This window comes from Podarcis tiliguerta, assembly GCF_965153285.1.
Source record: "Podarcis tiliguerta genome assembly, chromosome: 17".
In the NCBI taxonomy this organism is placed as follows: Eukaryota; Metazoa; Chordata; class Lepidosauria; order Squamata; family Lacertidae; genus Podarcis; species Podarcis tiliguerta.
In genome coordinates, this window is record NC_139550.1 from 37610620 (window position 1) to 37637927 (window position 27308).

General features: G+C 48.2%; 1 protein-coding gene across 2 annotated transcripts; it reads right to left on the reverse strand.

Annotated features, from left to right (window-relative positions):
* Positions 1-574: 574 nt before the first annotated feature.
* PDZD4 (PDZ domain containing 4) lies at positions 575-24119 on the reverse strand. Of its 2 annotated transcripts, none has more exons than XM_083419891.1 (8): positions 23557-24119; positions 11080-11351; positions 9419-9509; positions 7920-8018; positions 6415-6477; positions 6220-6321; positions 3860-3970; positions 575-2310 (listed from the first exon to the last, which is right to left on the reverse strand). In XM_083419891.1, the coding sequence occupies exons 1-8, from the start codon at positions 23614-23616 to the stop codon at positions 976-978; spliced, it is 2133 nt and encodes a 710-aa protein (XP_083276017.1). In that variant the 5' UTR covers positions 23617-24119; the 3' UTR covers positions 575-975. The 2 variants fall into 2 exon arrangements, with proteins under 2 accessions (XP_083276017.1, XP_083276018.1); XM_083419892.1 differs by having other exon boundaries at positions 7941-8018; positions 23557-24006.
* Between the last annotated feature and the right edge of the window lie 3189 nt (positions 24120-27308).

A 27308-nucleotide genomic window follows, 5' to 3' on the forward strand; every position in this document is an offset into this window, starting at 1 on the left:
CAGCATGTTACTCATTAAATGAGGGGTGGGTGGGGGTGTTTTGTAGGATTGTGTTATGGTACGAAAGGATTTGATGTTTTCTGGTTCCTATACCACTGGGCTTCAAAAATAAAGCCCCCGTGAAACGTTTTTTTACTGTTTTTTGCAATGAGTAAAAAGTTTTCTTTTTATTGTAACAATGCAAGTTCAGCCTTGGATACAGGGTTTTACCACAAGCTCTCTGCTCCACAGTCTCTCCCCCCTCCCCCCACTAAGCTAGAGCCCCTCTCCATGGGGCAGGTGGGCGGGGTAAGCAGGTGACAGAAAATGCAGGAAGAGGACTGTCGGTTGCTTGTGGGATGAGCCGCCAGGGCCCAAGCTTCCATTTAAATAGAGAAATGAAAAAGGAATTGAGATCCACAACCACAAAAGAGAAAAGAGAGAGAGAGAAAGAAAAAGAGGAAAGAAAGATGTCACAATATCCCAAGGGGACGGGGTGAGGAGTGCCTTCATTGGCCTTGGCCAGTACGGACAGGGGGAGCCTCCTCACTTTCCTTGCACAGAGAGGAACACAGCTGAATCCTTGTGCTTCCAAATGGGATGTGCTGGGGATAAGCTGGCAAAAGCTCTCAGTAAGGGTCAGGTGAGTGAGCTTCCCTGCACCATCACCTTCCATACAGGTAATCTGTGCGTCGGGATGGGGACAGACCTCTCCGCAGCAAGCTCCTGGTGGATGCAGGATTGGGGCTGTGGCCCCTCTTGCCCTCTGGTTCTTAAGCCTGCAAGGGACTCTGGGCTTCCTGTCCCCCTCTAAATTTGGTTCAAAGAGCCCAACGGAGCTCCGGCAGCAAACGGTGAACGATTCCTTGGTGTGTTCAAAGAGCAAGCTTCCTGATAACGGAGGAAAGGATTGGCCCATCTAGTCCTCTTTCTCCAGCAAAGCCGGAGGGAAGGAGAACATCACCGCAACTCCTTCTGTTGCTCCTTCCAATGCGCTCAAACCGTGGTGACAGACAGCAGGGGGTTGTAAACCCTGCGCCCGTCTGCTGAGCGAGTGCCATGCGCCAGCATCTCCTGGATGGTTATCCAGTTGTCCAGGATGCGCCGGCTCCGTTTCTTCATGGTTTTGCGGTGACTCAGGGCCAGGATGTTGACCTCGCCAGACACTCCCCGGGCTTCGCTGCCTTCTCGCTCCCTCAAGCAGTCCAGCCGGCTCTGCATCATGAACTCGCGGCGCTTCCGCTGCTCCCGGGCGCGGATCAGGTGCTGCTTCCGCTCCTCCTTGCTCCAGTACCGCCCCATCTTCATCTCGCTGACGGCGTCGTCGTCCGTCGTCATGCCGCTGCGCTCCTCGCGGATCTTCATGGCCCTGGCTTTGAGCAGCCGGTCCCTCACTGGCCTCTTGGCCACGTAGCGCGTGCCATCGCTGCGCACCTTCACTTTCCACTCCATGCGGGGCTCTCCTTTGCCCCCTAGAGAGTCCTTGCATATGCTGGCTAAGCTCATTGGGCTGATAGGAGCGGGCGCCTCCTCCCGCTGCCGCCGCCCCAAGTATGGGCTGCCTTCCCCGGCTGCCTTGGGGCTGCGCCGCACCCGCTCTTCACGCCGGAATTTGGGCTGGGGCGGCGAAGGCGGGGCAGTCCGGTTGAGGTTGGGGGGCTCTGCCAGGCGGCGCAGGGGGCTCTCCAGCAAGGGGGTGCTTCGGCAACTCTCCCCGGTGTTGTAGGCACTGGTGCTGTCCTTATCGGAGCGCTCTGGCAGCTCGGTGATGTCGGACAACTCGTGTTTCTTCGGTTCGCCTTCCAAGGTGTACAGCCCTTCCTCCTCCAGCAGCCAGGCCTTCATGCAGCGCTCACGCAGCTGCTGCATCTTCTGGGCTCGCAGGATGTTGCGGCACTTGAACTCCAGGTGGCGGAGCTCCTCCTCCAGGAGGGCCACCTCGTTGCGGTTGACGTCCAGCGCAGCGCTCACCAGGCCCGGCTCGTTGCCGTTCTCCAGGTGGCACTTTAGCTCCAGCAGCTCGCGGTAGCGCTCGTACTCTTCGTCCGTAAGCCCCGGCATCATGTCGGTGCCCACGGCGCTAGGTGGCTCCCCTGCCAGCAGAGAGTCCATGCTGTAGTGGAAGTCGCGGGGCTGCAGGCTAGGCCCAAATTTGCGCAGGGTTCCTGGGGTGTTGGCAGCACTAGGTGCTTCGTCTCCCAGGAGGTCATGTTCAGAGCTCTCCTCGTTGCGAGTGCTTTCATCAGTGCGGCCAACACCACTGTCCAGCTCCTGGCTGTTGGTCAGAGGAGTGGCCGGGTCTCCAGGAGGCTTTTCTTGTGAGGGTTCGTTCTATGGAGAAGGAAGGAGAGGGGACCATTCAGAGAAAAAAGCATAAACACCACCTTATGCCAGGCTTCTGGCCCAGAATTTCCTACATGACACCTTTGTGTGACTCATAGACAGACCCCTGATTGGCAAGGAAGCTTCTACAGGTGCAAGGTTTTGAACTGGGTGAAAACTGAGAGCCCGGCTGCACTTCAAGACTAACACCCATGTAAGCTGAAAAGACAGGCACAGAGGTTCTTCTAAACTCCCTTTATCAACCTGTAAATGGCTACAGAAAGGTAGGGAGAGAGTCAACCTCTTATTGTACATCTCAACCAATCACTCAAAGCCTATTGCTTCCCAGGTGATAATAGCAGCATTTCTCCCCTTCAGCGGCCTACTTGAGTGCAGGCATCAGAAGACTTGGGGTTTATAAAACCTGCATTGCTTTCCACTAGTGCAATTATGGCAGGGGATGGAGTCAAGGACAAAATGTGTGTGAATCCCATTCCCTCCTGCACTCTAATACACCCTATGATACACTGGGGTGGCCACTGTATAAGGTGCAACACAGCAGGGATCCTAACCTAATCAAGTGTCTGCGAGCCAGGGACAGGGCAGCCTTTCATTGAAGTCATTGCTAAACAACCTGGAGTTAGAAATTGTTGCTCGTCTGCTGCAGTTCATTCAGCAACATGAAGGTAGAGCTTGACCTATGCAGTAATGCTTAAGCTGAGACATAGAGAAATAAAGAAGTAAAGGCGCCGCGTCATATTGCAAACCTTTGAAATGAAAGTTTGGCGGCCAAGCTAAGCACCCCCATGACCATTCCAGGCTGAGTCAGCTGGGATTTGCAGCAGTCAGGGCTGTAGCTCCATGGGACATGGTTTGCTTTGTGTCTGACGGGCAGCTTTCCTATCACAATCGTGAACTAGGTGGACCAAAGGTCTGACTCTGCCTAGAGCACCTTCCCCTTCGGTTGAAAGTGAGCTTATCCTTTAATGCACATGATGAATTTCTTTTCTAGGCATTCTATCTGTCCATGATCCCACCATAAGTCATTCCTTCTCAGGTAATACAATGTACCCCAGAGTTAACCCTTTGCTGCTTCTTGGGTCTCAAAATCCTGCAACACATACAATGTCCTAGTGTGGGGGAGGGGAACTGCATGCCTAGAAGCTAAATCTGGTGCCCCAGGCCTCCTCTCTATTCTCCCCTTGGGGCTCTCCTCAGGCCACACCCCTCTCCCTGGGATGCCCTCCTCTCTGGCCCTGCTCTGAACCCTCCTTTAGTGCCTTTTCCAGGCTGGGAAATCTCTTCAAGTGGTGATGATGCCTCTTGCCTGCCTGGATGGAGGTTGGGGAGTTTTGTGGGGGATGTATAGAAACCTCTGGCTTTCATGGGTTTGGAGTGTAGCCTTCTCTACAAAGATGAAAGTCTCATCCGTTGCTCCATCTGCTTTTGCCTCTGGTCCCCAGAAAGTTGCCCAGGAGAGAACTCTTGGTTCTCCACCCCGACTGCTTTTCAGAGCAAACTGCTGACTACCCACCACGTCCCCTTCTAGACCACACACCTGCTGGTCTGGTGGAGAAAGGAGCCGCCGGGGCTTTGTTCCAGCTTCGTGTTCAGAGCCGAAGTCATCCAGGAAATCCTCACGGTCACTGTCCTTCCAACGCTTGGACAACTGGAAGGGTGAAGAGAACAACAGTGAACATGGCTGGGAATTCCACTGCCTCGCCCAGGGCTAGAGACTTGGTTGCCCTCCAGATGTTGTTGAACACCCATCAGCCCCAGCCAGCAGGGCCAATGGTCAGGGATGATGGGAGATGTAGGCCAGTAACCCATGGCGGGCCCCAGGTTCCCTATCCCCGGCCTGGCTTCAGTGAGCCCCAACCAGGTGTTCTTGCTTCAAATTCACACACTATGAACTTTTTCTTTCCAAAACAAGTGCAATATGTCAGTAAGGGAGTGAAATCAAATGCGTTTTACAAAGCGTGTGTTTTTTGGGTAACTCTGGAATCAATCAGATCCACATTCAAATCCTTAGGCCAGCCCCTGGCTCTCAGCCTAACCTACTGTCCAGAGTTGTTGCAATTGCAAAATGGAGGGGGTGGGGGGAGAGAAAGCCACATACATATCTTGCTGTGAGCTCCTTGGTGGAAGCAACACCAGATTTAGGGCGGTGCGGGAGGTTCCGTCCCACAGGGTGCTTAGCCAAGGGGACACAAAATTGAGAAGATATACTCTGGTTTCTCTTCAGATCATATAAATTAAGAAGTTCCCTGAGAAGAGTGATCTGGGACTGCCAAATTCAGGGTGCCATAACACCAAAGATGACCAAAGTCCATCGCTGGTGGAAAGACTGGATAAAAATATAAATGAAGGGTGGAATTAAATGTAATGGCAAGTGTCTCATTTCATCAGCACAAGGATTTCTGCTTGCACTGTGGGAAATGATCCCCTGCTTCCCTCAAGCCCCCCCAAATCTGTTCTAGGAGTTCCCCCAACCCTTTGGAGCAGATTTCAGGAGGAGTGTGCACAGGGGTTGGGCGGGTTGTAGAAGCAGAAATCCTTCCCCTGATGGGACACGGCAGTTGGATACCACCCAAAATGCCTGGGGGGGGGGAATGGGCAGGGGGAAAGAGTGGCCGCTGAAACTATCCTTCACCCACTAATTCACAAGGCTAAGAAACAAGGTTCAGGATCCTATGTGTTTGCCTTGCAACATGTTGCTCCATCCTCAGTTTGAAGTTTTAAATATAGGCTTGAGTAAATGAGATATAAAGGGAGCCCACCTTCTTTCACCAGGGCAGGGGCTTGGGGGGCCTATGGAAACTGACTTGATGAGGAGGAAATGCCGCTGCTGCATAAATGTCAATCCATCCCTGTCCTGGCTGACAGCTGAAGCACCGGCTGTTTGAAATCAGACATGGCTTGATTATTCTGTAGCCATCCACTTCTGCTTGCTAGAGGAGAGCAGCAGCTCCCAATATATATATTCCAATATTATTACCTGGGTTGCCTCTGTCCTTAGTCCGGCTCTGCCTACTTGCTTTCTGCTTTAATTTTTTAAAAATTATAAAATTATGTTTGGAATTGGCACATGATCAGTTTGCCAGAGTTTTCAATGCGTATCTCCACAGAATTGCCAACATGGACCAGCACATAAGTACACTATTAATATAAATCAGTACAAAAATGAATCCTGATTTGATTGCACAAGGATTATTTTGTGCTGTGATTTAAAACCAATGTGCAGTTGTAAAAGGGAGAAAGCAACTAAAACTGCAGCCAACTGTGGACATACAGGCATATGACCCAAGTCCAGATATAGTGTGTGTGTTAAAAGAAGAATAATGGGTGCTAATGCATCACTGCTGCTCTGGAAACAAGGGCAGCTTATTCATAATTTTAAAATCAAGAGTGAGAAGTTCAGATAGGGAGGATTTCACAAGCACCCCTAAATAAGAGTAGGCAAGGCTCACCAGCAGCTCACACTCCTTCTCAGCATCAGACAAGGCAAACAATAAATATGCCAGTCCCTTTGAGCCTCTCTCTCCACCCCCCGGACTGCAAGGGACATTGGCAGGAGACAGCCTACTTCCATGCAGCTCCAGAACAAGCAAGCAAAGAGACACTCAAATGAACCTGTTCCCTGAAACACATTAAACAGCTGCAAGTTTCTTTCTTACGTGACAGGTTTCAACAGCTGAGGTTTGATCCAGCAGCCTATCTCCCCATCCTCTGACTCCGGGACCAGAGGAGGCTGCCTTACACAGACCCAGATAACTTGCCCCAGTCTCTCCTTGCCCTACCTGAACATGCCAGAGATTGAACGTGGTGCCTTCTGCATGCAAGCCTTGTGCTCTGCTACTGAGCTTTGGCCCTACTCCATTCACCTTCTGCTTCGTCGTGCATCTAAAGACCTCTCACCTCAGTCTCAGGCCTAGCCAGCAGCAGAGAAATATTTGTCCGCTCCTCCTGGGTGAGAATTGCTACAGCCTCCTCCCGGTTTTGTACCTCCATGCCGTTTATCTAGGATTGGAGGAAATGTATAGAAGGGCAAGTTTAAATTTGTGCATTAAATTATCCTTCTTAACACCCACCACAGTCGCCCACAGGATTCACCTGGATTATGCGATCTCCTTCCCGGATTCGCCCATCCTTGGCAGCAATGCTGTTAGGATTTACCTGGCGTAAGAAAAATTAAATGAGCGTCAGGAGGTGAACTTAAGTATGCTGCTTCCTAGTTTCTCTTCCAGCCTGCTAAGAACCTACTCATCTTTGAATGCTGAACAGAGAACCCAGGACCCTGTCCATCCTCGTAACTGTAGCACACACCAGACCTAAAATCCCTTCCCTTAGACTCGAGCTTGAACCTGATTCTGCTCTGCTCTCTTACATCCTAAGACCTGGAAGAAGTACGTGCATAAGGCCTGTTTCTCCTGAGTGTGTACCACAACACTAGGCAATGCAGCATGGGATTTGGAACAGTATGGAAAATAACTCTCCCTCTAATGCTAGTTGATCTCCAGAATTTGCTCTTTTCTAAAGGGCTGTCTTGCCAGCTGCACACTAGCAAGGATACGCTTGTTCAAATCCCTCAGTGTTCCATGGCGCTCATTGGGTGGTCATACCCTCTCTCAGCCCAATCACCAGCTAGGATTGTTGTGAGGGTAAACAGAGGGTAGAGGGATGGATGGGTGCTAGAATAAAAATGCAATACCTAAATGATTCAGAGTCAAGTGTCTTGCAAATTCCATGCCTGCCTAAAAAAATTATTCACAATTGCACCAACAGATAGGAGAAACAGTTCCATTAATTACTGAAGAGCTCCTTGCCAGGATGCACTGATAGTTTTAGGGAGCAGTTGATGAAAATGTCTTAAGTTGACATCTTCAGCTAGGCAGCATTCTCCAGATGGCACAGTCTACCTCTGGCTTTCTGTGGTGATAACTTGGTGCATTGTGTTTTCCCTGCCTCCAACTCTTTTCACAATAGCTATAAATTCAACTGTGCTTTGAGCCCAGAGTGCCAAAGATGCCCCCTGGGATACTCCCCACACAGTAGCCCCTAATGCTCCTTGGGCACATGCAGCTAAAACCACACTTACTAGGGCCAGTGGTTTGTAGTAATTTAAGATCATACTATGTGGTGGCACTCCTGGTTATATTCAAAAGCATGCTCCTGGAATCTTGACTTTGGGGGCAAAGTAGAGGCAATGCTGATTGTATGAATGCAATGAACATGTATGGCTGTTAAAAGCTGATGCACAGGGACCCTGAGCAGCACCCAGACTGCAGCAGGTGGAGAGACAGAGTTCAGCCTGTGGCCTTCCAGACTCCAACTCCCATCAGTTCCAGCCAGCACGGCCAATAAACAAGGTTTATTGTGAACAAGGTTCCCCATCCTTGGTTCAACCCAATCCCAAAGAAATCTCCCTCCCTCCCTCCCTCCCTCTCTCATAGACGCTTATTTTTTGCTCCTGCTGCAGCAGCAGCAGCAATGAAACCTGGAGCTCCTTACTCTCCACGGCTTCATAAAGCTCGACAGCAGCTTCCTCCCGCCACTTGCCTGCCTCTGCCTCCCCAGGCCACACATCGCACCCCACCAAGAGTTACCCCCTCCCCCACCTCTCCAACGTAGATGCCTACATCGTCCTCATCATCAGTTCGGTAACAAACCATCAGGCCCAGCTTGTCCCGGTGACTGGATTTGTACAGCTCCACCTCCTGTGGGATAGAGAAAGCACCAGCCAAAGTCACACACGGTTGCAAGCCCTGAGCCAAGGCAGGAGAAGAAGGTTCATTTTCACAAGTACATTTTAACGCTTCATTCAGTCAGCCCAGGTAGAAAATCATAGCTAAACCGTCCCTTTAGTCTCTCTGAATCAGCCCTACTTAACTTTCCCATCCTTTCCTAGGTTTGCAGTCAAAGGTAAATAGTGCCAGGATCTTCTACAGGGGTCATTGTTACCATTATTTAAATTTATATACTGCTTGGTAGTTGAGCGACGCTCAAAGTGGAACCATCTGTAACCACCTTAGGATCAGTTCACACCTGCATGCTCATCATTAATGTCAAGAATGAATGTGTGAACGATGCCCATCATAGATCAAGCTTATTCAAGGAAGAGTGTGGGTGCAGCCCCTATATGAGCAAAACCCTCAAGGATAAGGAGAACAAGGGGGTCTGGTGACAAACTGTTGCAGTGTCTTCTTCCTCCAGAGCAGGAGTGCTCCTGTTCAGGGTTCCAATCAGCCATTTCCCCCAAGCAGGGCATTCCATTTCCTCCCCTGATTCTGTTTTTCTTTTCCAGTTATTATTGTGCTTACTGAGCATGCACAGTCCTCTTTGGGCTGTGGAATTGCCCCCTTAGAATTGATTTTTAAAACTTCTTTGTACTTTTAACAAATTTTCAGATTCTCCTGAGTATGCTGAGGCCCCCTGTCATTTGTCACTGGTCCCCTTTTGGTTACAATCCTGGTGGCACTCAGGAGACCATACTTCAGCTCTTTCCGCACTCCAAGCTGCCTCTTGACAACATAGGACTGAACTCGCAGAAAGTGGTTATTAAATGGAAGCAAATGCTCATGTGGACCTGACCTAAGAGGGATGAAACAGGGCTCACTGGAGATATGAAGCAATGAGAATCAAACAAGCAAAGCACAGGCCACCCCAGTGTTTTCCACAGTGCCACCAGTCTCCTCACTGGAAGGCAATATGTTGTGGAAAATACCTGCTCTGAGATTTGGGGGTCCCTTGCGCAAGGCAACTTTGGGGTTAGCCTGGAGGAAGTGAGATTTGCCAGCTAAAACCTCTTCTATATATGCAAAGTTCTATGCAAAGCTGAGAATGGCAGTCTCTAGGGTGGCAGGCTCTTTGCCAGCCTTGGCAACCTTGCCAATGCCCAACCTTGCAGCTCTGTGCAGCCAGCCTGAGACTGAATGTCTTGTAGAAACACAGCACCACATTAAATAACTGAGCAATGTGCTGTCATTTAATGGTACCCAGAATGGTCCACTTGACATGGTTTGCCTCGCTCTGCCTAATTGGCAGGGGCCAGGCCCTGCTTCCTGATCTGTTGATATAAACCCAGAGACTGCCTTTTTCAGCTTCATCACATTCTCACCTCATATTCCAGCTCCTCTGCCCGCTCAGTCTCTGGGGCACCTCCTTCCATGAATTCCACAGGGTCATAATATTCATGCCCAATTGAGGGGCTGTGAACAAGGAAAGGCATAAAGCAGTTAGGTGAAGCATCCATTTGCCACTCAGGAGCACTGTTACCCTTAGAAAACTCTCAGAGCAATGTCTGCACATGAACATTCAGCACATGCAAACTAATGTGAAAACTTGATCCTGGGACCTTGAAACATGAGGTTTGGTGGCCATGGTTAACTCAGGGGTGAGAGAATTTCATTTGTACATGCATGTGCTTTTTAGCCAGGCTGCATAATATAGGAAAAGTGAACTCAAGAAGCCAAGAGCAGCTGTGACGGCTCCACAGCCCTGATGCTGGGAAAACAGACACATCATTTGAGAGTGAACGGATAAGGAAAATGGACTGGCCTGCTCTTGTGAAGACATTTATAGGCGTTCAGGTGTTGTTGTTGTTGTTGTTGTTGTTGTTAATACCCCACCCATCTGGCTGGGTTTTCCCAGGCACTCTAGGCTGCTTACAGCATATATAAAACTTCCCAATACAGGGCTACCTTCAGATGTCTTCTAAAAGTTATGTATCTCCTTGACATCTGAAGGGAGGGCGTTCCACAGGGAGGGCACCACTATCAAGAAGGCCTTATGACTGGTTTGCTGTAACTTCGCTTCTTGCAGTGAGGGAACCAGCAGAAGACCCTCGGAGGAGGACTTCAGTGTCCAGGCTGAACTATGGGGGTGGAGATGCTCCTTCAGGTATACAGGGCCAAGGCCATTTAGGGTTTTAAAGGTCAGCACCAACACTTTGAATTGTGCTCAGTAACGTACTGGGAGCCAGTGAAGATCCTTTAGGACTAGTGTTATATGGCCCCAGTAGCCACTTCCAGTCACCAGTCTTGCTGCTTCATTCTGATTAGTTGTAGTTTCTGAGTCACCTTCAAAGGTAGCCCCACGTAGAACGCATTGCTGTAGTCCAAGTGGGGAAGAACCAGGGCATGTACCACTCTGTCAAGATAGTCTGCGGGCAGGTAGGGTCTCAGCCTGCATACCAGATGGAGCTGGTAAGCAGCTGACCTGGACACAGAATGGACGTGCACCTCCATGGACAGCTGTGAGTCCAAAATGACTCCCAGGCTGCGCACCTGGTCCTTCAGGGGCACAGTTACCCCATTCAGGACCAGGGAGTCCTCCACACCCGCCCACCCCGTCCCCAAAAAACAGTACTTCTGTTTGTCAGGATTCAACCTCAATCTGTTAGCCGCCATCTATCCTTCAACTGCTTCCAGACACTCACACAGGACATTCACTGCTTTCACTGGTTCCAATTTAAAAGTTAGGTAGAGCTGAGTGTCATCCACATACTGGTGAACACCTGGCCCAAACCCCCTGATGATCTCTTCCAGCAGCTTCATATAGATGTTGAAAAACATGGAGGAGAGGACAGAGCTGAGTTTATCTCAGTGCTGCTAAGTTCTGCATATTGAGCTGCTTTAAAATACACAACTACAGAGACTAGTTTAAAAACTGGCAACTCTAAAAGGACAGAGTAGTAGGAAGGGACCATGGGGCTATAACTGATGGAAGGGCATGGAGAGCGAATGCAATGGGGAAGGTTTTGCTTGGGGGAGCACTCACAGATCAGGCAGCCCATAAGGTTCCAAAGTCACAGCTGGGGGGCTTGGGGGGTGCATCCTGCCTAGCCCCAGTAGGTGTTCAAATGTGATGTCTGTCTGAGTTCCACTGTCCACCAACGTTGTGGGGTCCCCCTGGGGGGCAGCTCCTTCACTGGCACCACCCCGGCTGCGGGGGCTGCGCCGCAACACCTGGATGACCAGAGGCTCTTTGGAGCACCGCAGGGCTTCGAGGGTTTGCTCCTGTGAGAGACGGGACAACTCCCGACCATTGACCTATAGAGGAAAGGAGGAAACAGACAGACAGACAGACCAATAGAGCCTTGTAGGTCCAAAGTCTGGTGCTTCTTTTCACCAGTCCACTGAGAACTCCAACCCGCCCCCTCAGATAACATTATTCCTGGAGTGGTTCCCTTCCCTCCTGAGGGATGTGTACGAGATGCACTCATGTTGGGTGCTGCATCTGCTCAAGGTTTTGGCTCGCTGCCTTTTCTTCAAGAAATCTGAGCATTCAAAAAGTACTCGCACCATCCTATGTGCCATGTGTAACCTGCAGCTCACTCCTCCACAGCTGACCACGCTGTAACAAACAATCCCTCCTGCAGGGAAGGCCTCCACATCTCCCCACATCACATCCGGGCAATGCTTGCTTAGAGCTGATTCTCCTCCTCCTCCTCCTCCTCCTCCTCCTCCTCCTCCTCCTCTTCAGCAGTTTCAATCTTTCACAAACCCATTCAGACCAGGTTTGCCCAAGACATTTTGCTGCTTGAAGACCAGTCAGCACATCCCCATTCAACCCACAGAAGCCAACGGTGGAAACCTGCTTCAAAAGTGGAAACAGGAGGGCATCCTCCGCTGCATATAACTGAGGGGGTGAAGGACAGGCTACATGGCAGAAGAGAATGGCAGGTCCACCTGATATTGCTGCCCTGCATATATACCCAAAGTTCTGTTGCCTGGGGCACCTGCTTCCTTCTAATGGTAAGAACAGCACAAACATGAGTTCCCTTCTCCCAGCTGACAGTGGCATTGCCACCTTTCAACATGGCAAATTATTGGTGGTCCAGCCATTCAGCTAGTGGGGAAAAACAAGTAGAATGTCAAGGGGCTTACTGCAAACATGCTGTGATAAAGAGATTCTAGCAACAAGTACTTTAATTATTTTAAATATAAGGATAAAAGAGAAATGCCTTGTGGCCTTTATAACTCCTTATTATTCTACAATACAATGTCAGTTTTCAAACTGAGCATTACAAAGTAGTGCAGTGCACCGGGGTGCTTGAAAACACTCTCTCTCTCTCTCTCTCTCTCACACACACACACACACAGAGAGAGAGAGAGAGATCATGCAGTTTTAGACACACACACACCCTATTTCATAGAAATAGAAATAGTATTGTAGGGCTGGAAGGGACCCTGAGGGTCATCTAGTCCAACCCCCTGCAATGCAGGAATCTCAACCAAAGCATCCTTGACAGATGGCCAACCAACCTCTGCTTAAAAATCCCCAATGGAGGAGAGTCCACAACCTCCTGAGGGAGTCTGCTTCACTGCCAAACTGCTGGTGTTTAGTCGGCATCTCCTTTCTTGTAACTTGAAGCCATTGGTGACCAGTGACCTCTCATTCACGTAAAATATACTTTGGTTGTCTATCAGGATTTTGTTTCCTATGCATAATTACTATCAGGGCTAGTACCAGACTTTGAGGGACCATTGGCATAGTACTGGAATGTCCACTACCAGTCAGGGCAGGTACTGTATAGTCCTACCTGGACGACAGATCTATAGGCATTACATTTTGGGTTACTTAAATGGTGGACAGCCACCAGGGATGAGAGCCAGTGGCCACCCTGGCTGACTGCTGGCATAAGGACTGGTTACCAGCAAAGACACACACGAAATGAATGAACTCCTTATTGGGAGTTTCCAATCATTCTGGAGAGAACCACCAAAAACAAGGGCACTCCAGGGATATTATGAACCAGTGGCATCCTAGTTGACAGGTGCACTGATCTTAAGTCACACTATTTCTCTGTCTAACTCTTCCACAGAGAAGCTCAGTGCAGCTTATAGAAAGCTATTTCATTTTGTCCCGACACCACAACCCTCTGAGGTAGGCCTAGTTCTCACTGAAATGGAAAATCTGTGTGAGTTACACTACAACCACTTATGACCGCAGCTGGGGATTCATCTGAGTGAATACTCTTTCAGCAAAATAAATAAACACCATTTTTTGCACATAAAAATCTTGCAGGGAAAGGGTTCAATTAGAACTCCATCAACGCACCTCTTTTCCTTGTGATACAAATTGCACACTCCAAATCCTATACTTAGAACAACGACAACTATTTTGTTTGCCTACTCAATCATTCAGTGATCCAAGCCACACTCTTCTCATGCCAGACAATGGCCAGTTTTAAACTTGAATAATTGTTGTCTACCATGCAGCTGTTAAGGGCACGGGGTGCTTCCAGAAAATATGACAGACCTACTACTCATGTCTAGGACTGCCAACTTCTCTTCTGGCAAGGCTCCTCTGTCATCACTAACCTCAGGCGTTCCAGAGGGATAGCCCTGTAAGCAGTGTCAGAAATCCCCCAGGCGCCAGGTGTGCTTTGCTACTGGCAGAGGTCCAGTTGTGACCATGTGGAGATCTGACATCTCCACCTGAATGGCCTCTCCAGCTTTCTTAAGCAGATAAACGGAAGAGCATATTTATTGCATTTATCTCCTGCCTTTTTCTCCAAGGAGTACATGGTTAACTTCTGTCCTCAGTTAATCCCTACAACGACCCTGTGAGGGAGGTTCAGAGGCTGCGACTGGCCCAAGGTCACCCGGTGAGCTTCATGACTGAGTGGGGATTTGAACCCTGATCTCCCAGGTCCTAGTCTGACACTCTAACCACTACTCCAAACTGCCTTCCTAGAGTACTTCTGCTATGGAGTAGTTTATATAAGTAGGTAAATAAATATGGGGAAAGAAAAATGTCTCTTGGAGAAGGATCTGAAATATCTTCCTTGAAGCTTAAATTTGTTTTATTCTGGATTGCTTTATTTGATATTTTAATTTGTTGTAAAGCACCTTGATATTTTTCTCTTTAAAATATAAAGGTGTATATAAACAAAATGAATAGTAATAATAATAATAAATTTCATTGTAAAAAAAGATGGCGCCTAAACATTCTGTTGTGGCAACCATAACCTTTGTTTAACGTGCCATTTGGCGATTAGCTTATATATCTGAATTTCTAACACTACCTGTAAGTCTGTGGCAGCAAAAGCAACCTCAAGATTGTTGTGACAGGAGTGACACTTGACTACTCAATATGAGTTTACCCACCTAAGGAATTACATATTTTGTCCTGCCACACCTCCTCCCTCAACACTTTGGGCCATTTAAAGGTACCTGCTTTTCTATTCTGGTACCAAACCAGGCCTAAAACCTAGTGAGGACCAAGAGCCAAGTGCTGAGATAAAAAAATGGCAAGGAAATTCTGCCACAAAATCTGGCTGGAAGCCTAGCTGGAGCCGAACAGCAGGCCATCTTGGGGAAAACCTGCTCCTTTGTTTACCAACAACTGGTATTCAGATGGACAGAAACATAAGAAGCTGCCCAATACCAAGTCAGACCAGTCAGTATTGTCTGCACTGACTCTCCAGGGCCATTCCCAGCCCTATTTGCAGGGACTGAACCTGAGATTTGTACCACTGGTGTGGCTCTTTCATGGAGCTTCTGTTTAGCAATCACAGTGGACAATCACTGATCCAGCACTTGTGTACACCATTTACAGAGTTTTAGGATTAGACGGTCTATAAATCTTTGCAGATAAATCAATCTATCCTCCATGAATTTGTTTCAAGCCATCTGAGCCTGGCCAATATGTACAAAGTAAGAATAAGGTATCAAAATCCTGAAGTGGGAGAATGACTTGTACCAATGTAAATGATTTCAAGCACAGTGGGTAGCGGCACACCAACATTTCAAAGACTCCCCTCTAAGAAATTCCATACAAATGGAAAACTAATCGAAGCAGGAGCAGACTGGGACACAATTCTTCTCCCTGATGTGCTGCAGGGGATAGGCGAGAGGGTGGGGAGGATTCCACCCCCCAGATGGAGGGAATATGGAAAAAAGGACCCCCCAACACACACACAGTTTGAAATGATACACCAGGGATTGCCAATGTGGTGCTCTCCAGATGCTGATGTGCTCCAAACTGCCATCCCCCTCCACCAGCATGGCCAGAGATTGTGGGAGGGCGCAGTCCAACAGTATCTGGAGGGACCATGTTGGCTACCCCTGCTCTGCTCCATGACCTCAGGGCTCCATCACCTAGGGTGGCCAGATGGAAGAGAGGAGAAGAATGATCCTGCACCTTTATACAAAATGGAAGATGGAAGTCATACCTGCTAAATTTCCCTCTTCTGCACATCTATTAAAAGTGCAGCAGGAGGAACTCTGTGTTCCCTTCCATCTGTCCACCCTATAGGATAGGTGTGCGCACAGGGAGGGCCTTTTTGAAGGCTGAAACTGCTGGTTTACACAACTGCTTTGTTCCAGGACATGCGATGAGGCAACGGGCCCCAATCTTGCCAGGGGTTACTGACTGTCAGCCTCATGAGCATGTAAACAAATTGGAGTCTGTTTCAGGGGATGTTGTCACAGGATAACTGATCATGTAAAAAAGCCATTACAGCAGTGGCAGTAAAATAAGATAAGGGACTTGCTTACACATTCAGAGATTGCTTCAAAGGTTGTCACAGGGTTATTATTATCCCCTGAGGCAGAAGTCTCTGTTTACACATAGACAAAGAATGCCAGGGTGCATTTTGGACTTCAATCCCTGCTATCTTGGACCACTCAGTTAAATTTTGTCTGCAGAGAACTCTATACTCTGTTCAGCATTTGCATGTCTGGTGGAAGAGATTCCAGAGCCCTTGACTTGATCCTTGTCTTTAACCTCACTTCAGTTGCTGATTTGCCCCCAATTATAGAAGCAAGTTAGAGGCCAAAACAAAGTAGAGGGTTGCTATCCCAGGTTAGATGATTATGTAGCTAAGCCCAAGTACTTCAGCTCATAGAATAATTGTGGCAATAGCATGAGCAACCCTAAGGCTATGGCACAGTGGATCACCTATGCTTTTAGATATACTTGCCAGCTTTTTAAATTTATGGAATTGTGCCTAAGTTCTTAACAGCAGCAAGATAAGAAGAAATTCAGTCAGTGTATCATTTCTGAACATTTCTGTCTAAAGCTTAGGAAATATTTCACCTGCTGAATTTCTGATACATAATTAAAGACCCGAAGAAAAAAACCACCCTTGTACAGTTGTGTGATTTGCCTCAGCACAAGCAAATACCCAAGACATCCCTGATGCTCTCAAGTATCAGTACGTAAGGATCATGAAATGTTCCACTACCCCTCATTCAAACATTTATTTAATCTCCATTTTATCACTCCTCTTTTCCAGATGGGAACCTGAAGGGGAAATAAAGTCATTCAGGTTGTCCCCGGACTAGGTAGTATCTGATACTGGCTGTCAAACTCTTACCTAATCCAAACCCTGGTCCATTTTGTCTCGCCAGAGGTCCATGACAACACGCCCAGTTTCCTGTATGCACAATGCTCTCTCACGCACGTAACTCAACACGTAACTCAACAGACTGTAGTTATTGTGGGAACCTACACAACAACCACTTCATTATGCGTCATGGGTTGATGCATCTGTAGGTGCGTCATTGTACAGTGTGTGCCCTCATACAATGTGCAGAGCAGTTCTGTGTATTGCGTTGCCTTTTGCTGCACAGTCTTGTGTGCGTCTCCCTCTCTTTCTCCATCACTGCAGCTGCAGTTGCCATGGAAACTAGAGTGATTGATACAGGCATCTGCAGCTGGGGAGAAGGAAAATATGGGGAAAGGGGATCAAAAGCCGAGCAAATCTCCTCCCCACTCCCTCTCCTCAAAGTCAAGGGTATCATTAATTCCCATTTCCTCTTCCACTATGAAATATGGGGTGGGGGGAGCCACCAGGACAGCAGATGGATTGCCTCTTCAAATGGAGGGTCATCCCCCAGAAGTGGAGAGGGAGAGCTTTGGGCCGGAGTGGAAAATAACTGAGAAGGGGGGGGGGGGGAGAGAGGCAGCAGTAAACTGATGATGAGGAATCCAAAGGGCTACAAGGTGGAGAAATGAGGCTGCATGTTTAAAAGCTTGGAACGAAGACCCTAGACTGGTGGTTTGGGGAGGGGCTGTGGGTGGGAATGAGGAAAATGTTCTCTGCCTCGGGAAGACCCTGCAGGAATTTATAACAAATGCTAATCACATTCCTGCAGGCAGGTCTGGAATGAGATCCAGCCTCGGGCCTTCAGCAGATGGTTCCCACAGCTTCCCTTTGTGTGTTTCTTTTCTTCTTCATCTCTCCCAAACTGCCTTTCCAGCAACTCTCCCCGCCTCTCCCCCTCCCTCCAGATCCCGACTCTATAAGCCTCCTGGAGAGCCTTTTCTCTAATGTATTCTCTGAAGCCCTGGGCGCTTCTTATATTTTATGATTCCTCCTAGCTCTGACCAAAAGCTCCCCCAGTCCCCTTTCTGCAAGAATCTCTGGCTAGTGACCAGCGTTAGAATGCGCAGCCTTGTCCCACTGCAGCAGAGAGCGTGCAAGCGAGGGGTGGTGGTGAAAAGGCGTTTGATTATTTTTGTGTGAAATGTGGTTGGGTCTGGAGTGTAGAAATGTAACCCTGTGTGTGAGTAGCACCTATGAAATCTCAGGAATCATAGCAGTTGTGACTTTGTAGACATATGGCATTGTTTGCATGTGTAACTACTATTGGGGTGTGTGTTTGTGTGTTATATTTAGATCTCTGTTTTTGTCTGGTCTTGGTGTGTGGGTGTCCATACAGAAAGTGTCTGCAAAGGAACTGTCTGGAAAAGTAATTATTTGTTGTGAGCAATGTGTGTATGTGTACACACACAGAGACACAGAAGAGTTTAGCCAATATTGCAAGAGGAACAGTGTTTACACACTTTTATGGTTCTATTTTCATCCCATCGACTTCTGATAAAAGGAGCTATGCCCAGTTTTGTCCATTTCTCTTTGTGTCTGGCACTGATTATGTAACTATTCAAATTTAGACAAGGCATATACTGTATTTATGTCACTGGAATGTCACTAGGTTTATATCTTACCTGCTTTGCGTGCATTTCTACAGGTGTGCTTGGTCTTTTGTGTCTAACATAGTTTAAATGTGATTTCATTGTCTTTGGTCTTTTTGTATGAGGTGTTCATCCAACTGAGTTTCTCAGAGAACCCATGCACCAGGCATTTCTCTATCACATCTCTTCATGCAACAACTTCAGAGAAGTTCTCTGTGACATCCTCAATAAAGCAGTTAAATCCTCTACTCAGACCATGACACTCTCAAGCCACAAGCACCAATATGTATGCCCTTTGTGGAAAATACATCACCAGTCAGCTTTGTATTTGCAAAAATTCCTTTACCAGAGACAGACAACCATCATACTAGACAAAAGTTGTCCTAGTGAGTCTCCTGAAGTCAGAATGGTGACAGGAGGCTTATCTGAGTCTTCAAATGGAGCTAAGCTAATGCCTCTGAGAAACTCAAAAGAAGAGTGTGAAAGCAACATCGCTCATTGATGCCTGGCATTCAAAAATATATTGACTGAACATTTCGCTATCATAGCTAATAACCATTTGCTAGGCCTCTCTTCTAATAACCTGTTTTTAAAAGCCTCCTTTTTAAAAAGCCATCAGGGGTAGACTTTGGTAACATGGTGCCCCCGGTGAGGACAAAGTTTGTACAAAATTAGTTATTTTCACAATAATTCCTTTTGGTACAGTTGCTTTTTATGGCTCTTCTCAGTAGGTACCCGTATGATTTTGATATTATTATTATTATTATTATTATTATTAACCCTCTCAGTTCAGCATCCTGTGCGGCAGAACCGCTGGTACCACCTCAAATCCAGTGCTGTAAAGCTACCCGGCCATCATCTTGTGGCTATAAACTCCCAAGTTAAGTAAGCTACTGAAGCTCACACATCCTGGATCTGAGGGTAAGAAGCACAAGAAAATCATATTGTGTGCTTTAAAGATGCACAAGGAAGGTAACATAGAGCAAAAGTAGATAAAACAGGGTAGCCCTGCTGGCCAGTAGGTAGCCACCATCAACCAATGAGAAATATGGATCCACAGCCCACTCCCACCCCTGTGTCTGTTATAACCAGTGCTTTTTTCCTAGAAAAAATAGGTGCCAGTACTGACCATGCAGTTGTTACAGTAAGTGCCACACTTTTAACAACAACAGCAACAACAACAACAAGAGATGCCGGTAACCTTGAGAACCCCCTGAAAAAAAGCATTGGGAAAAAAGCACTGGTTATAACTAGGGAGTATCAATAAGATCAGAATTAACTAACCAGCAGCCTTCCAGGTGTTGTTAGATTACAACCCCCATAATCTCTGGCCATGGGTCATGTTGTCTTGGGCTGATGGGAGCCCAACAACACCTGGCAGGCCACAGGTTCTCCTGTGATGTCCTGTATTGATTGGGAGGAGCCTGAGAAGATCACAATTCTATTTCATCAACCCCTGGAATGCGGATGGAAACCAGAAGTCAGTTCTCCTGTTTGCATGTCCATTGGCGGCTCGCCACTTGATTACTCAATGTTTCGTGACTCAGACAACTACGTGAATTGGCTCCACTGAAAAAGCCGTGTGTACAAGGTGCTATGGAAGCTCCATGGCTGCGATACTTGGTTTGTGATTGCTCAGACATGCATGTGAAGTCTTACACTTGATGCTGCTGTTAGCAGGTGGTGAACAGGCACTGTGGAATCAACCCAGGCAGGGAGGGACTCAAAACACACCCCTTCGCAATGGCCCCACAGATCACTCTTAGCACTTTGAGAACAAATGACCTATGAACTTGACAGGAACAATTCCCAAATCCCAGGACTCCAAAGCGTAAGAAGCATTTTGCCTGCTGTCAGAGCCCAGGGTGAACCTGGGAAACCTGCGTTCCAGATCTGTCTTTGCCATGAGTAAGTTACTCACTATCCTACAGCCTTTGTCCCTCATTTGTCAAACAGGAACAACAACCACTTCCCTCACGAGGCAAAGACAGAGTTGTAAAGCTTTAAGAATGGTCTACTCGTACACAGTATGGAAAGTTATAAAAACTAGCAAATGTCACTTGACATTAGAAATTCCTCATAATCGTAAGAATATTTCACAATGAAGTTCTTGGACGTATCCCTGGACGTGATCTTTGGAAGTTTCATCTATAAGTGATAAATTGTCTGCGAGAAATTGACCCATTACCTATGGCATATGCTACTATAGGTAAAGTGTCTTCATTAAAATGAGAATGTATGAAGCAACCCTTAAAAACCAGCCATTATTAATTCACAATTTAACACTAATATTGTATTTCAGAACTTATTACTTGGCTCTCCATGAAACTTGTTATTTATTATTTCTGATCACCCACATTTGTCACAGCCAGGAGCAACCCCCCCCCCAAAAAAAATCCTTCAACTTTCTAAAATTTGCTTGTCTAAATAAGCAGAAATCTGTCTAGTCAAGGCATTTCTACTTTTGAGCTTCCTTGATTTCCTGTGCACTAGACTGAATATGTAAGCAAACTCTAGTAAGTGAAGCCATAAGAATATGAATCAGCAAAGGTTTTCTGAAAAGGTTCCTGATGGCAGAAATTTTAATCTAGAGCCTCATTTCCAAATTGAATCTTTAAATGCTATTGATAAATTTTAATAACTATGCTTACAGCTTAGCTTGGAAGAATTAGCATGAAAGAAAACTCAAAACCATTTAAACTGGACAAGAGAGAGATTATTGTAGCTAGTATTGGAATCACTTGTGATAAAGGGCAGGACAGGTAGGTAAATAAATGGCCCCTGGCCATTCTCCAAAGTGACCAAGAGATGAGGCAGTGCAAAGCAGAGGTGCAGAAGAAGCCTTCAGGTCTGTCCCTGCCCTTCCACTTGTTGGAAACTCAGCCTGAAAGACAGGGCTTCTGAGGAAGTTAGATGGGGTGGGAAACAGCAAGAACCCCTGTGCACCTCTCATGTGACAATGCTCAGCCTCTCCCCATTCCTCTTACATAGTGATGCACACTTAGTTAGTTTTGTTATAAAGAGACAAAGAAAGGAATGACTTCCGGTTATCTCAGTCAGATAATAAGTACGGTTTGGTACCAAAAGCTTAGTTCATAACAATATTGGCCCTTCTCTGTAAAACAGAGGGGTGGAACCTGTGGTCCTCCAGATATTGTTAAACTTCCATCAGCCCCAGCCAGGATGCCCAGGGATCAGGGATTACAGAAGATGTTGTCCAGCAACATCTGGAGGGCCAGAGGTTCCTCATCCCTGCTTTAAAATATTATACTGAGACCATTAGCTAATCTGACCTTCCCTATTGGAAGGAAATCTGGTTCCCACTATTAAAAACTGAACTGGAATTATGAAAGAACATACACATCCCTTCAAAGTAGACCTTGCACACAGGTAGACTAAATACAAAGACTGCCAGGGCAAAAAGAAGGCACTTATTTGACATGGCTCAAAAGAAGAGGAAACTTTGAAGGCAAACACCTTTAAAGCAGTCACCTCCCATTTTCCTTAGTCAACACAACAGGATCCTCTTTGCTAGATTACTGGTTGCAGTGTTCAAGTAACAGCCCAAAGGAAAGGATGGGTGCTTCCAGAGATGGATGTTTAGTGTGGGATGGGGGCTCCTCGTGCATGCATTTTCTCCACAATGTCTCCACGATGTCTTTGTCATCAAAATGCCAGCTGGTAATTCCCTCCCCACTTTGGTCCAGAAATCTGGTACTTAAAAAAAACAACCTGTTCCCAGCAACCCATTTGCAATATCTGAAAGACTCATTTACAATATTATGCTGTTGTCTAGAGGACCCAAACATGCATGCTTTCTCTGTGTATGTAAATATATGTATTACTGAATATGCAGATATACATGGCATTGCCTATATATATAAGTAGGAGGGGTGTCAGGATAGTAGGCGAAGATGTTATGAGAACCTATACAGCATAAACCATAACATTGGGGTCATTTCTCTCACTACACATGGCAGGCTTATTTGCCACTTGTACACTGCCTGTCTATGAATAAACGCCAAGGGAAGAGATTTAAAAAGCAAGCCAAAAAGAAAAGATACTAAAGATACTGTCTCTTTACTGTGCAAACAAGAACATGTAAACCTACAGTTATGTCCAATAGCCAGTACAATGCACACTGGCCAATATACTGATGCCCAGGCACACAGAAAGAAGGAGAGATAGATTGCATCTGGGGGACACCATGTTGGCTACTCCTGAGCCTAGACACACCACCTTCATTCTCCCTCAAGCCTTTCTCTGTTGCCCTGAGTCCCAGAGTCTCAACCAAGAGATCTGACAGGACCAAGTTGGAGATGTGGGAAGGTGCCTTTGTACCTGTAATCTGGGGAGGGGAGGGGGAGACCAGGAGGGATGGAACATATAAATGGGCAGAGAGGGGAGATGGGGGAGAGAGTGAGCAGAAAAGAAAGATATGAATGAACACGGGCTGACGCAGACAAAAAGAAGGGAGAGAGTCTGAAAATAGATACCTGAACAGGCAGAGAAAGGGCAGGCGGGTTAAGCAGATGCAGAACCATACAAGGACTGAGGGACGGAAAGTGAGTGGAGATGAATGGATGAATGGATGGATGGATGGGGGGGGGGCTGGGGCTAGTGGTGAATGAATGCCTCCCTCATGTGAGTCTGTCCCATTCCCTCTCAGACCCTTCCCCATCCTTTGCTTCCACCTCAGCGGCCCTTTGCCATTCCTCCCAATTCCTCTTTCTTCTCTTTCGCAGAAGCCCCCTCCCCATTATTTCAGGCACTGTGTGGCATGGGAAAATGGGGGGGGGGGGAGTTGGAGAAGGACCAGTTGCTAGGCAACCTCCCCCTACCTGCTCCCCTCCCCCACTGCAGCATCACCCCCCCTCCAATGCCACAGAACCTCCTCCCCAGAAAATCAGGGATTCCTCCCCGATGTGCCCCCCCTCCAATAATTCCAGGCTGCCTTCTCTTTCCCCAGTGCCCCCTCCCCTCATTCCCCACCCCTTCTCCTCCCTTACATTCAAAGGGCTCTTTCTCACGTCCAGGATAGTCACCCCGCCCCGCCCCACCGAACCCCACCATCCAGGAACCCCTGGAAACTCTCGCCAGCCTTGCCGAGCCTTCCTTGTCCCCAGACAACCCCCCGGAGCCCCAGCCCCCTTTTTATCCCCACAAGTACCACAAACGCGCCCCCATAGGCAACCCGCCCTACCCCGTATGCAACCAGCCCCATTCCCCTCCCCTCCCAGAAGGGCTTCCCGCCGCCGGTCACCCCCAACCCCAACTCTTCTCCTTTCCCGCCCCCTTTCTCTCCCCCCCCCGCGAGGTCCCCCTTACCTGCAGCATGACCCTATATTGTTCCTCAGGCTTCTCCACCACACACATGTTACATCCCATGGCGAGGCCGCGGGAGGGGGCGGCACCGGGGGGGGGCTGGCAATTCGGGAGGAGGGTCAGCTCATGGGGACCCTATAGGTGGGGGGCGCGGGGCGCTCGCTCTCCCGGCCCCCCCACCACCCTGGCATAGCCCTGGGCAGGGAGGCTGGGGGTGCCCTCCGCTCGCTGCGCCCCATTCAACCCCCGGGGGGCATGGCGGCGGCGTGGGGGGGGGCGCGGTGCTGGGAGGGCGGCTTGCCCCGCTTCGCTGGGGGTCAGCCGGGGTCCCCTCCCGGAGGAGCGGCGGTCTCTGCCGCGGAGAAGCGCGCGCGCTGGTCCGCCGTCTGCTCTGCCTCGCTCCTCCGCTCCGATTACCAGAGGGAGGGGAGGGGGACGCGCCGCCGCCGCCTGATAAATATGGATGACTTCGGGGAGGGGGCGAGGCGAGGGGAGGCGACTCCGAGTCCGCCCCAGTCGCTCTTGGCGCGCCGGTGCCCAGCCGCCCGCCGGGGCCGGCCCGCCCCGCTGCCTCGCCCGGTCTCGGCCGCGCTTCCTTGCCCCCCCCCCCCCACCGGGCACAGCCCCCTCGGTCCCGCATCTCCCTCGTCGAGTCCTTTCCCGCCAGAGCATCTCTCCGCTCGCTTCCAGCCTTCTGCCCACAGACGCCCCGGCTCCGGGCCCCGTAACGCAGCGGGCAGCAAACTTTGTCAGCAGGGGCCGGTCCACCGTCCCTCAGACCTTGGGGACCATATGGGGGGGGGGGGGGACGACGAACGAATTCCTATGCTCCACAAATAACCCAGAGGTGCATTTTAAATAAAAGCACACATTCTACTCATGTAAAAACACGCCGATTCCTGGACGGTCCCCGGGCCAGATTTAGAAGGCGATTGGGCTGGATCCGGCCCACGGGCCTTAGGTTGCCTACCCATGCCTTGACGGATATGCCCAGGCAGAATCTGGCCCGCCATTTTTCCAGTCACCCACCTCTGGAGAGCCTGCTATCAGATATAATGTTATTATTTAACACAGGAGAGAAACGTCAGAAAGGCAGAAGGGCAAAGAGGCCAGGGACTGACCACTAGGCACGGCGTGCGGTAAGTACCGCTCCTGGGTGGTGGAGGAACTCAGGGTCCTAAGTTCAAGCACCACGTTGGGCAGAAGATTCCTGCATTGCGGGGGGTTGGACTAGATGACCCTCCTGGTCCCTTCTAACTCTAAAATTCTATGATTCTATGTAGTCATCCAGTCATCTCCTTCTGTTGCTACTCTCTGTTACTGTTATGTTTTCTACAGCAAATAACATACTGCAAAGGCTAAGTCTGTTTACTACGCTACTACTAAACCTTTATTTAGCTTCAGTAGTAGGGTAATAGATGTATTGTACTGCTACCATCCTACCCTACCATTTTAACATACTTAGCCTCAGTAGTATGTTGTTGTTTCTACCTTTTCTCCAGATTGCGACTCAAGGTTTGCAGATAACATACTAGATGTACTAATAGATGTACTACTACTATCTTACCCTACTAGTAAACATTTTTAATTAGTGCCAATAGTATGCATTACCATTTTCCTACACAACTATTAGCAAACATTTTATTAGCTCCAGGAGTGTGCCAGGCACCTTCTGGCGGTTCCCTCATTGCAAGAAGTGATGTTACAGGGAAGCAGGCAGAGGGCCTTCTCGGTAGTGGCGCCCGCCCTGTGGAACACCCTCCCATCAGATGTCAAAGAGATAAATAACTACTTAACATTCAGAGGACATCTGAAGGCAGCCCTGTTCAGGGAAGTTTTAAATGTGTGACATTTTAGTGTATTTTTGGTCTTTGTTGGAAGCCGCCCAGAGTGGCTGGGGAAACCCAACCAGATGGGTGGAGTACAAATAATAAATTATTATTATTAATCCCAGTAGTAAGTTAATAGTATGCACCACTAGTAGTAAACATTTGATTAGTCCCAATAGTATGCTTAGAAGCATAGTGGTGCTGCTACCAAGAGGGCTTAGCATCTGCAGTAGCAAATGGAGGTGAGATATTGACAACTAGTGGCCTTAGAGCAGAGAAGAGCCAGGAGCCAAGGGAGGTCCAGTCCCCTTGTTCTCACCCTTCACTTCACCCACCTTCTGCCCATCAGCATTAACCCATCTTCCCATTGATAAAGTCCTTTCACGGAACCTGCCACTGAGTTGAGTTACTTAAAAATACATCAGGATAATGTAATGGCCACAAGCATAAGGAGGTTGTTGTTTTTAACAGATAGACAAATTTATAGAGCATGGGCCTAGCGGTTTGTATAAATTAACCATGCTAGCTACGGATTGAATACCTCAGGTGCAACACATGACAGATGACTAGCTGGGGACAGATTACAAGCGGGGGTGTGTGTGTGTGTGTGGAAGCGCCTGTCACCTTCCCAACTTGCTGGCCAGGTCAGAATGACTACTTCTGTGATCCATCCAGTGCCTAAATGTGGGGAGGGGGCAAGGAGAGATGTAGCTACGGGGGAGGGGGGTTGCCCCCAGTGAAGCCTCCAGAGGAGTGCCATTGAGGCTCTCAGCCTCTGTGTGTGTGTGTGTGTGCGTGCGCGCGCGCAAATGCATGTGCGCGTGTGCCAAACTGGGTCTTTGACCAGGGTGAAATAAAGCCTAGTTTCCCTCTCTCCCCTGGGAACCAGGAATCCTTCTCCCTACCACTGCTCTGGGAACGGAGGAGAAACAAGGCAGGGATTAGAAGGGGTAAGTGAAGAGAAAGGGGCCCCATTTGTTACAGCAATGCTTGCCGCGGGGGTCCCTGCGACGTCTCATAAATGATTCTAGGCATGGAGGGAGTCAGGAGGTAAATTGATTCTTTGATTCATTGTGACAGGCCAGGGTTGATGAACAGCAGGAGAAGGAGCAGCTAGTGCAAGGAAGTAGCGGGGTTATGAAATGCACAGCTGTTTATGAGGGGATTCCTCTCCTGATACTATCCTCTCTGAGGGCTCTTATATGTGTGTCCCCAAGAGCCACCCCCTTGTTGAGATGCAACTGCTTCTGAGGTGGAACATGTTGATGCAAGCAGGTGTGTTCCCCGAGGTGTGTCCTTGCATGCATGGCTGTCAAGAGAGAGGCCATCATATCATGAAAAAGCAGGACAGTCCGCTTGCGCTGGACCACAGAAACATTCAAACAAACAAACACAAAAATAACAATAAAAATTACTGTCCTGTTCATACAAGTTCAGCATCTAACTGGAGGTGAGTTCAATAGCTTATTTCACTGTAGAACTTGAGCCCAGGGGATTTTCTGATAGACAAAGCTTGTACGGTACAGTATTGGGATATGACCATTTCCTTGCAGACATCACAATGGACTTCAAAATGTATGTCTGCAGTTAACAGACATACAGTTAACAGGAAATTAGAGGAAATTCCAACAGTATCAGACTGGCAAGATAAACTTTTTGAGTATATAGAATTGGCCAAAATGACATATAAAATCCGAGATCAAAAAGGGTCAAAGTTTGAGGAAGAATGGGGAAAATTTGTTGTGTATATAAAGATAAATTGCAGAAGTTTAAAAACTGTAGCAGGTTTGATATAAATCATGTGATGTGCATAGAAAGGGAATAAGAATCTGCAGGAGAAGATATGTATTAAGAAAGCCGATGTGGGGGAGGAGGGAAGTCGGGGCGTGAGTATGCGCTTTGTAAAGAAGACGGTAGAAAATGCTG

Bases quoted from the DNA above. Each gene is read 5' to 3' on its own strand.
- PDZD4 (XM_083419891.1), bottom strand. From the start codon at position 23,616: ATGGGATGTAACATGTGTGTGGTGGAGAAGCCTGAGGAACAATATAGG. The intron at 8,019-9,418 runs GTGAGAATGTGA...TCTATCCCACAG, and splicing joins CAGAGGAGCTGGAATATGAG to GAGGTGGAGCTGTACAAATC. The intron at 6,478-7,919 runs GTGGGGGAGGGG...TTCTTACGCCAG, and splicing joins TAGGCATCTACGTTGGAGAG to GTAAATCCTAACAGCATTGC.